Genomic DNA, 11311 nt, shown 5'->3' on the forward strand with positions numbered 1-11311 from the left:
CCAGGAGTAACCCTTGAGCGTCACTGAGTGTGGCCCCAAAACCAAACCAAACCAAAACAAAACAAAAAAACAAAACAAAAAAACAAACAAACAAGGGGCTGGAGAGATAGCATGGAAGTGGGGCATTTGCCTTGCATGCAGAAGGACAATAGTTCGAATCCCGGCATCCCATATGGTCCCCCGAGCTTGCCAGGAGCGATTTCTGAGCGTAGAGCCAGGAGTGACCCCTGAGCGTGGCTGGGTGTGACCCCAATAAACAAAACAACCCCAACGGTATTGGGCCGAAGAGATAGCATGGAGGTAGGGCATTTGCCTTGATTGCGGAAGGATGGTGGTTCGAATCCCGGCCTCCCACATGGTCCCCTGTGCCTGACAGGAGTGATTTCTGAGCGAAGAGCCAGGAGTAACCCCTGAGTGCTGCCAGGTGTGACTCCCCCAAAATAGCCCAAAACAAAACAAAACAAAACAAAACTCTGGGCTTTGGAGATAGAAGCCCTTTCCAGGCTATCTGCTTGCAGGATCCTCAATCTCAAAGATTTTTCCCTGTCATGGCCCCCAGTCCTGTGGGGAACTTGCAGGCCTCTGCCCACAAGAGTCCAGGATGGCTTTGGGTACTGTGAGGTACTGGGGATGGGGAACCTTCCCCCTGAATTCTTTCCTGCCCCTCCAGGTACTATGCAGACACCAGCCATGGGACAGTCGCAGCTTGGTCCTGGAGCTGCCAAGGAACAATCCAGGGTGGGCTGCCGGGAGGTGGTGACTGCTGCACTGGCCACAGGCGCTGTCCTTTTCACACTGGGAATCCTTGTGGGTAAGTGGCACCATGAGATTGAACCTGGGTTGGCATCTTCCCCACTGTACTATCTCTAAGGCCCCAAACCTTGTTTGCACAGTCAGAGACTGTGGAAAAGTTGCTTCTTTTCCCTCCAACCACCATTGGTGATGGCTTGTGTTTGCATGGAACTCATTCAGATTTGGGTTGGGGGGTGCTGCACCCAGCAGTGCCCAGTAGACCATGCAGCAAAGGGGGATGAAACCTGGCTCTCTTGCATGCAAAGCCTGTGCTCAGCCCCTGAGTTCTTCCTGCATGCTCCCTCTCCTTAACCCCCGAGGTATCATTTCAGATAAAAAGTGATGCTATAGGCCCGGAGAGATAGCACAGCGGCGTTTGCCTTGCAAGCAGCCAATCCAGGACCAAAGGTGGTTGGTTCGAATCCCAGTGTCCCATATGGTCCCCCGTGCCTGCCAGGAGCTATTTCTGAGCAGACAGCCAGGAGTAACCCCTGAGCACTGCCGGGTGTGGCCCAAAAACCAAAAAAAAAAAAAAAAAAAAAACAACAAAACAAAACAAACAAAAAAAGTGATGCTACATTGTCATCTGAGTCTCCAGGATCACACATAGAGTAGAAATAAATCTTGGCTCCAAGACAATGATAGAGAGACACGGGCTTAAAAAACAAGATGGGGGGCCGGGCGGTGGCGCTGGAGGTAAGGTGCCTGCCTTACCTGCGCTAGCCTAGGAGACGGACCGCGGTTCGATCCCCCGGCGTCCCATATGGTCCCCCAAGCCAGGAGCGACTTCTGAGCGCATAGCCAGGAGTAACCCCTGAGCGTTACCGGGTGTGGCCCAAAAACCAAAAAAAAAAAAAAACAAGATGGGGGGCAGTGGGTGATAGCAGTGGGGAGGGCATTTGCCTTGCATGCAGGCAACCCAGGTTCAATGCCCAGCATCCCATGGGTCTCCTGAGCCTGTCAGGAGTGATTCATGAGCATCCTCAGGTATTGTCCAAAAGCTACTAAAGAAAAGCAAGACGGTCAGAAGCCCTGGCTTTTCTAGACCCTCAGAGTAGAGCTCATAAGCTTGAAATGGAGTGATGTTCAGGCTATCTGGAAGCCAATATGTGGGGCTGGAGCTATAACACAGAGGTAGGGCATTTGCCTTGCATGTGGCCAACACAGGACAGACCTGGGTTCGATTCCCAACATCTCAGATGATTCCCCGAGCCTGCCAGGAGCAACTTCTTTTTTTTTTTTTTTTTTTTGGTTTTTGGGTCACACCCGGCGGTGCTCAGGGGTTCCTCCTGGCTGTCCGCTCAGAAATAGCTCCTGGCAGGCACGGGGGACCATATGGGACACCAGAATTTGAACCAACCACCTTTGGTCCTGGATCGGCTGCTTGCAAGGCAAACACCACTGTGCTATCTCTCCGGGCCCCAGGAGCAATTTCTGAATGCAGGAGTAACCCCTAAGCAGCTGTGACTCAAAAACCAAAAAAAAGGGGCCGGGTAGGTGGCGCTGGAAGTAAGGTGTCTGCCTTGCAAGCGCTAGCCAAGGATCAGGACTGCGGTTCGATCCCCCGGCGTCCCATATGGTCCCCCCAAGCCAGGGGCGATTTCTGAGCACATAGCCAGGAGTAACCCCTGAGCGTCAAACGGGTGTGGCCCAAAAACCAAAAAAAAAAAACAAAAAAAAAAAAAAAAAGAGGAAGCCTATATGTGTGGGAGACGCTCTCACCATATGCACATGCTGGCTTCTCATTTAGAATTCTTTTTTTTTTGGTTTTTGGTTTTTGGGTCACACCCGGCAGCGCTCAGGGGCTACTCCTGGCTCTATGCTCAGAAATCGCCCCCAGCAGGCTCGGGGACCATATGAAATGCTGGGATTTGAACCGCCGTCCTTCTGCATGTAAGGCAAACACCTTAAACTTCCATGCTATCTCTCTGGCCCCCTCATTTAGAATTATGTGGACAATTGAGTCTATTCCCAATTGTGTTTTATTTATTGCCAAGACCACATCTGGCAATACTCAGCACTGACTCTTGGTTCTTTAATCAGGAATCACTCCTGCTAGGATTTAGGGTGCCCTATGGGATGCCGGGGATCAAACCGGGGTCACCTACTTGCAAGGCGCACTCCCAACCTGCTGTTATCACTCTGGCCCTAATTCATTTCATAATATGTTTTTTTGCCATGAGAGGTCAGCCATGTGCAAGGCCTTACTGGAGTTTTTTTTTTTTTTTCCATAGAGCCAAAGTGATAGCAGAGCCAGGAGGGGATTTGACTTGCCTGGGGCAGACCAGAGTTGAATCCCTGGCATCCCATAGTGTCCCCTAACCTGTCAGGAATGGTCTCTGAGCATAGAGCCAGGACTAAGCCCTGAGAATTGCCAGCTGTGGCCCCCAATATTTTTTCTGGCCATAATATTTTTTAATTTTTTATAAATCCTCTTATATTTTTTCTTTTTTATTTAGTGCGTGATAAAGTATAGCAATAATATAGAGCAGGGAGGTTGTTTGCTTTGCACATGGTTAATCCAGGCCCATTCCTGACATCCCATGTGGTCTTTTGAGCCTGCCAGGGTTGACCCTTGAGTGCAGAGCCAAGAGTGAGCCCTGAGCCCCAAGGCCCAGAAACCTAGAGCTTAGAACAGTCTTTAGGGGCCTGAGAGATAGCATGGTGGTAAGGCATTTGCCTTGCATGCCGAAGGACAGTGGTTTGAATCCCGAGATCCCATATGGTCCCCCGAGCCTGCCAGGAGCGATTTCTGAGAGTAGAGCCAGGAATAGCCCCTGAGCGCTGCCGGGTGTGACCCCCCACCCCCCAAAAAAAAAACCAGGGAAAAAAAAAAAAAGAGCAGTTCTTAATCTAGTGTGACCGAGGCGCGCCCTCTGTTGGCTACAGGAGAAAGTGCAGGCAAATCAGTGACCTTGTGTTCAGGAGGTACATATGTGTCTCTGTGTGCGCATGTGCGCTGTGTGTTACGTGCATATGCGCACGTGTGTGAGCACATGACATTTGCATATGTTTGCATGGCGTGCAATGTACCTCTGTGTACACATGTACAGCTATGTGTTGCCTAGGTCCCTGTGTGTGCAGGTGTGTGGTTGGGCACTTTGCATACGTGTGTGTGTGGTTGTGTATGTGTGACTGCGCTCACACAGTTCATGTGTTAGTAAGCACGTGTGTACACGTATATGCATCATATGATTTCATGTTTTGTGAATGTATGAGCACAAATGTGGGGGGTACTCTGAACCCCCGAGTCCTTGCACTCAGAAAGGCAGGGCAGAGCCAGAGTGATAGCACAGCGATAGGGTGTTTGCCTTGCACGAGGCTGACCCAGGACGGACCTGGGTTCGAACCTTAGCATCCCATGTGGACCCCCGAGCTTGCTGGGAGCGATTTCTGAGCGTAGAGCCAGGAGTAACCCGTGGGTGTGGCCCAGAAACAAAACAAAACAAAACCTCTTGTTAAAAACAAAACAAAACAAAACAACTCAAGGAGTCTAAAAATTATTTTCAGAGGCCAGAGAGATAGTAAAGCAGCTTGGACATTTGCTTTGCACCTACTCCAGCCAAGTTCGATTTCTAGCATCCAGTATCATTCCACAAGCACCTCCAGGAGTGATTTCTGAGTGCAGAATCAGGAATAACCACCCCTCCAAAAGAAAAAATTATTTTTCATTTTCACTGAAAAAGAGAGAGTTCAATGATTTCAGGTGCTTGCCTTGCATGTGGCCAACCCCAGATCTATCGCAGGGCTTTTACCTAGCTGTGACTGGCCTAAGTTTGATCTTCTGCATCCCTTAGGTTCGCCTGAACCTGCCAGGAGTAATTTCTGAGCACGGAGCCAGGAGTAACCCCCAAATGCTGCTGGATGTGGCCCAAAAGCAAAAAGAAAGAAAGAAAGAAAGAAGAAAGAAGAAAGAAAGAAAAAAAGATAAGAAAAGAAAAGAAAGATAGAAAGAAAGAATAGAAAGAAAGAGAGAGAGAGAGAGAGAGAGAGAGAAGGAAGGAAGGAAGGAAGGAAGGAAGGAAGGAAGGAAGGAAGGAAGGAAGGAAGGAAGGAAGGAAGGAAGGAAGGAAGGAAAGGAAAGGAAAGAAAGAAAGAAAGAAAGGAAAGAAAAGAAAGAAAGAAGAAAGAAAGAAAGAGGAAGGAAGAAGGAAGGAAGGAAGCGAAGGAAGGAAGGAAGGAAGGAAAGGAAGGAAGGAGAAAGAGTAGAAAGGAAAGAAGGAAGGAGGGCCGGAGAGATAGCATAGCGGCGTTTGCCTTGCAAGCAGCTGACCCAGGACCTAAGGAAGGAAGGAAGGAAGGAAGGAAGGAAGGAAGGAAGGAAGGAAGGAAGGAAGGAAGGAAGGAAGGAAGGAAGGAAGGAAGGAAGGAAGGAAGGAAGGAAGGAAGGAGAAAGAGTAGAAAGGAAAGAAGGAAGGAGGGCCGGAGAGATAGCATAGCGGCGTTTGCCTTGCAAGCAGCTGACCCAGGACCTAAGGAAGGAAGGAAGAAAGGAAGGAAGGAAGGAAGGAAGGAAGGAAGGAAGGAAGGAAGGAAGGAAGGAAGGAAGGAAGGAGAAAGAGTAGAAAGGAAAGAAGGAAGGAGGGCGGAGAGATAGCATAGCGGCGTTTGCCTTGCAAGCAGCTGATCCAGGACTAAGGGTGGGTTGGTTCGAATCCTGGCGTCCCATGTGGTCCCCCGTGCCTGCCAGGAGCTATTTCTGAGCAGATAGTCATCTGAGTGCTGCCAGATGTGGCCCAAAAACAAAAACAAAACTAAACTAAAAAACAAAAAAGGAAAGAAGGAAGAGAAGAGAAAGGGGGCCAGGGTGATAGTCAGCAGATAGAGCAGGTAAGGGTTTGACTGCATGCTACAAGCCCGGTTCTATCTCACCATCCTATATAGTTCCCTGAGCACTGCCAGGAGTGATTCCTGAGTGCAGAGCCAGGAGTGAATCCTGAGCATCGATGAGTGTGACTAGGAAAAACAAACAAACAACAAGAAAAAAAAGAAAAGAAAAGGAGGGAAGAGGCTGAGAGATAGCATAGAGGTAGGGCATTTATCTTACATGCAGAAGGACAGTGGTTTGAATCCCGGCATCCCATATGGTCCCCTGAGCCTGCCAGGAGCGATTTCTGAGCGTAGAGCTAGGTGGAATCCCCGAGTGCAGCTGGGTGTGACCTAAAAACCAAAATAAAATAAAAGGAGGGAGAGAAATAAATGGACATGTAAAGCTGGGCCAGCTCAAAGGCAGGGAGCAGTTCCCAGCATGTAACAGCCCCGGGGAATCCCCAGTACTTTAAGGCACACCCCAACTAGTACATGCAGACCCGGTGACCCCCAGAACCACTGTTAAAGCTCAACATCCCCCTAAATATCAAGGAAATCATGAGCAAGAAGAATAGTGCACACAGCCCTTCCTGGCTCCATCCCAAATTGCTTTCTATTTCCTGAGCACTGAGCCAGGAGTAATGCCGAGCACTGAGTGTGACCCATATCACCCTTCAGCGAGAGAAACTGGGGCCTGAAAATCCCGCTAAGGCTCCCCCCCCACTAGTGCCTGTTCACCCTGACCTTTACCCACATGGGGTCCCCCCACAATCCTTCCTGAGCAAAGGGTGTTGGGGTTGTGTCTGGTCCGGAATTTGCTCGGGCCCTTATAGACAAGTGGTCTTCGGAAATAGGCATAGGCATAGGGGATGGTCTGAGGGTGTTGGATCCCTTTGCCCAGGGAGGGGAGTTGAATTGGGAAGTCTGGGGTGTGGCCCATTCATGGGGTGGGGGTCCCCCCTCCGCAGCCGCCCTGTCTACACAGCGCGTGGCCCTACAGCACGTGGCCGAGCTGCGGGGAATCCAGTACAGCCAAAGTCTGCAGCGGGGTGACTCCGACTACCGCAATGCACTGAACCCTGCACTGCAAGCTCTGGTGAGTGGGGCAGGGGGCAGGGGTGGATGGGTGGAGGGAAAGGTGCCAGCCAGAATTCTAGAAGGATAGGGGGACAGGGTGTCCCTAAGACTCTAAGGGGTGGAGTGAACAGTGGTAAAGCTGTGGATGGTCGGGCCAGAGGATAGCACAGCAGTTTTTGCCTTGCATGCAGCCAACCCGGGAGGGACCCAGGTTCGATCCCAGGCATCCCATATTGTACATACCCCAAGCCTGTCAGGAGTGGTTTCTGAGTGCAGAGCCAGCAATAACCCCTGAGCACTGCTGGATGTGACCCCCCCAAAAGAAATAACCTCCCCTCCAAAAAGCTGTGGATGGCATTGCTGGCATGGCTGGCATGGATGCTGTACCCAGCATGCTTAGCAGTAAAGGCTGAAGACTAGACCTTGCAACTACACTTGTATGCTTCCTTGGGGGTGAAAGAACATTCTGGAACAAGAGGTGATATTAGCATAACCCTGTCCATGTAGTAAGACCATCGTCAAATGGTTGTGCACTTTTATTTGTTCATTTGGAGGTTCCCGGGCCATACCCAACAGTCCTAGGATCTACTCATAGCTTTATGTGCAGGAGTGACCCCTGGGGGTGCTCAGGGACCATATGGGTGCAAAGATTAAACTTAGGTAGGCCATGTCCTTTCTATAGGAATAACCTACATATCCCTCCTTTTCTGCCATTGCCCCCGCTCCCAGTGTTGAGTATGAGAGGAGCTGTTTACTTTGGTCTCCCCCATCCTCCAGCTCCTCTTTCTCAGTCCGCAGGAGTATGTCCCTGAGCCCAGGGTGTTGTACCCCATTTGCTGCCTGTGGTTTCTGTCATAGTTTGTTAGCAGCCTTCCGGAAGACCGAACTGGAGGCTCGCTGTGTGGGCTGCACAGTGCTCAGCTACAGGTGAGTTGGGAGCTTCCAGCAGGGTACTGAACCTAGGCCAAACCCTGATACATTCTGGAAACTTCTGGGAAGCTTCTAGAAAGTTCTGGAAACAAAAGGAGCCCCACTCTCCAGGGCCTCTTGTTCTCCCTGCAGTCCAGGAAATGCCAGTGTGTTGGTGCAGTTCCAGATGCACTTTCTGCTCCCAGCTGTTGGGGGGCTGAACCGAGACCTGGAAGAGAAGCTGTTACAGCAGGGACTGCGAGCACGACTGCAGGATCACGGCCTTCCCTTGGGCACCTATGGCACCATCTTGTCCGCTGAGTTAATAGGTGAGTTGGTCACAGACACCCAGAGAAGGAGGCTGAGGACACCAATCAGTTGGGCAGAAGGGAGCCATGCCCCAATTTGTATTTCTTGAAAGACTTTCGGTTCATGCTCAGCAGGAGACCAGGCAAATGGCAACCTTTTCCTGTAAAGGGCCAAAGTGCCCATATTTCCATCTCCTGCCATATCTTTATGAGGTTGACCGTGATGAGTGGGGTGTGGCCAGGGTGCCAATAAAGTTTTATTGACAAATTTATTACTTGAAGGCCAGGTTCGCCCCAGGCTCTAGTTTGATGATTTGTTAGACTAGAAACCACAGCCAACATTTGTCACTCCAGTTACAATGGGCGTGTTTTATGAGCCAAAGTGCTATCAGAACTCCGGGGCAACTTGACCTTGCCCTCTGGGATGTGGGTGACCTTGATTCACTTCGCCCTGAGTGTTAGGGTCTTTGGTACCCTGAATATCTGGGCTGGCTGATGGAACTTTCAGGGTAACTAACAGCTGTGCTGCTTCTCTGCTGTCATGTGGGGGCCTGGTGAATTGGATGAAGAGAAAGTCTTTGGGGTTTCCTCCAGTGCCTTCGGTTGGGGTGTAAATGGCTCTGAGATGCAGCTTTGCTCATGGAGGACTTTTCTGTCTCTTCACTGTTGTTCCTGCAGGAGGCCATGAAGTGTTTGTGGGCAGAGCGTGAACTAAAATCAGGTATGTTGCTCTCTGCAACCACTGCCCATCGGCCTCAGAGGGGCTTCTAGAAGAACTGTGCATGTCTCTACAAGGCACATCCTGTGTACACACATGCTCACATGTGTACCACCATCATACAGAGTATCCATAGCACACAAGACCTATGTAACCTTGTGACTCCAACATACATACACAATATGCTGCACATAAGTATATCTACATAGACTACATGTATACAGGTTATCGGATATAATATAATATACACTTACAATAACATACATATAGATTATTTGAATTCAGAGACACCATGTACGTATCCACACATGTGAATTCACATACAAAAACATGCAAATAGGTGGAGCTGGAATAATATTGAGTAGAGTAGGTGGGGGGGCAATTGTCTTGCACATGGACAATCTGGGTTCGATCACCATTGCTCCAAAGCGTTCCCTGAGCCCCAATAGGAAGGATCCTTGAGCTCAGAGCCAGGAGGAACCCCCTGAGCACAGTTGGGCCATAGCATAAATCTTTTTTTCTTTTGTTTTTTTTTTGTTTTGTTTTTGTTTTTGGGTCACACCCGACAGTGCTCAGGGATTACTCCTGGCTCCATGCTCAGAAATCGCTCCATGCTCAGAAATCGCTCCTGACATGCTCAGGGGACCATACGGGACGCCGGGATTTAAACCAATGACCTTCTGCATGAAAGGCAAACGCCTTACCTCCATGCTATCTCTCCGGTCCCCTAAAATCATTTTTAAAAAAGAAAAAAAAGGGCCGGAGAGATAGCACAGAGGCATTTGCCTTGCAAGCAGACCGACCCAGGACCTAAGGTGGTTGGTTCGAATCCCAGAGTCCCATATGGTCCCCCCGTGCCTGCCAGAGCTATTTCTGAGCAGATAGCCAGGAGTAAACCCCCTGAGCGCCGGGTGTGGCCCAAAAACCAAAATAAATAAATTAATTAATTAATTAAAAAAAAAAAGAGTGGGCCAGAGAGATAGCACAGCGGCATTTGCCTTGAGGGGCCACGAGAAATTGCACAGTGGGTATAGGGTGTTTGCTTAGCATGTAGCCAACCTGAATTTGGTCCCTGACATCTCATAATGTCCCCCGAGCACTGTCAAAAGTGATCCCTGAGTGCAGAGCCAGGAGTAACCCCTGAGCATAGCATAGGTGTAATCTCCCCAAAAATACCCCAAAATAAAAACAAAAAGCTCACACAAAAAAGACATACATACAGATAACTTCATATGTGTGTATACCATGTATATAAATGCCCACATGGACATATCTCTGCAGACACGCATGTGCGCCTACCATGTGTACATGCATATTGAGTGTATCAATGTGTGGACATGCATGTCCAGACTGTGGGCGTTTCACTGAAGAGGATCAGGGGACCCCTGAGCTGCTGGGAAGGGGTGGGGCAGTGGGGGTCCCCACAGGGCCCATCTCTCTGTCCATCTGTCCGTCCGTCCGTCTGTCTGTCTGTCTGTCTGTCTGTCCATAGGCCGCTGTCCTGGGAATGCCTTTTCCTGCCAGAACAACCAGTGCGTGAGCAAAGTGAACCCTGAGTGTGACGACAGCGTGGACTGTGTGGACGGCTCAGATGAGACTCGCTGTGGTCAGCTGCTGGGGTTGGGGGTGGGGCTCCTCTGGGCTGGCCCCTCAGGCACTGCACATGCCACCCAGAACCTGTGAGCTGGGCAGAGGGAGGGGCACAGGGGAGGTGCACCTCGGGGCCAAAACCCAAGGGAGGAAAGCCAAGAAGTGTGGAACAGACAGACAAGGCTTAGCCAATGGCAGGACATCCCAAGGCCAGTGGTGGACCACGAAACACCTCATGGGACCTCCATAGACTCTGCCAGGGCATCATTGAACCATTACCCAAAAGGGAGCAGAGCGGTTGGGGAGGTTGCACAGCAAGGAGGGTGCTTTGCCTTGCACACAGCCAACCTGGGTTTGATCCTCGACATCCCACAGGGTTCTCCGAATACCATCATGAGTGACCCATTGAGCATAGAGCCAAGAGTTAGCCCTGAGCAACCCCAGATGTGGCCCTCCAAAATTATGGGGGCCAAGTGATAGTACATCAGGGAGGATTCTGGTCTTGCCGTCAGCCTACCCAAGTTTGATTCCTATATGGTCCTCTAAGCACCAATAAGAGTGATTTTTTTGTTGTTGTTGTTTTTTGGGTACACCCAGTGGCACTTGGGGGTTACTCCTGGCTATGTGCTCAGAAATCACTCCTGGCTTGGGGGACCATATGGGACGCCAGGACTCGAACCAACCACCTTAGGCCCTGCATCAGCTGCTTGCAAGGCAAACGTTGCTGTGCTATCTCTCCAGCCCCCTAAGAGTGATTCTTGAGTACAGACCAGGAGTAAGGCCTTAACATCACTGGGTTTGCCCCTCCTCCCAAAAAACTCTGCACTTCTCCAATGAATCCCAAATTCATAGGGAAACAGGAGCATGAGGGAATAAGAGAAACCATGAGGGGCTGAAGAGGTAGCACAGCATAGAGGAAATTTGCCTTTCATGCAGCCGACCCGGGTTTGATACCCTGCATTCCATAGGGATTCATCCCTTAACCCACCAGGGCTGAGCAGCACTGGATGTGGCCCAAAAAGTCATAAAAAGTAAATAGACACACATGTATGCATATGCACACACGCACACATACACACATATGCATGTACCATCACACACAGAGAAA

General features: G+C 50.2%; 1 protein-coding gene across 1 annotated transcript in view; it reads left to right on the plus strand.

Annotated features, from left to right (window-relative positions):
* Positions 1-690: 690 nt before the first annotated feature.
* Positions 691-11311, plus strand: part of TMPRSS9 (transmembrane serine protease 9) — a 27281-nt gene continuing 16660 nt past the window's right edge. Inside the window, exons 1-6 of the mRNA XM_049788250.1 lie at positions 691-811; positions 6570-6701; positions 7545-7605; positions 7741-7924; positions 8577-8616; positions 10106-10219. Of these exons, the coding sequence (XP_049644207.1) occupies positions 691-811; positions 6570-6701; positions 7545-7605; positions 7741-7924; positions 8577-8616; positions 10106-10219 (652 nt within the window). The remainder of the gene's footprint in view (positions 812-6569; positions 6702-7544; positions 7606-7740; positions 7925-8576; positions 8617-10105; positions 10220-11311) is intronic.

This window comes from Suncus etruscus, chromosome 15, assembly GCF_024139225.1.
Source record: "Suncus etruscus isolate mSunEtr1 chromosome 15, mSunEtr1.pri.cur, whole genome shotgun sequence".
Taxonomy (NCBI): Eukaryota; Metazoa; Chordata; class Mammalia; order Eulipotyphla; family Soricidae; genus Suncus; species Suncus etruscus.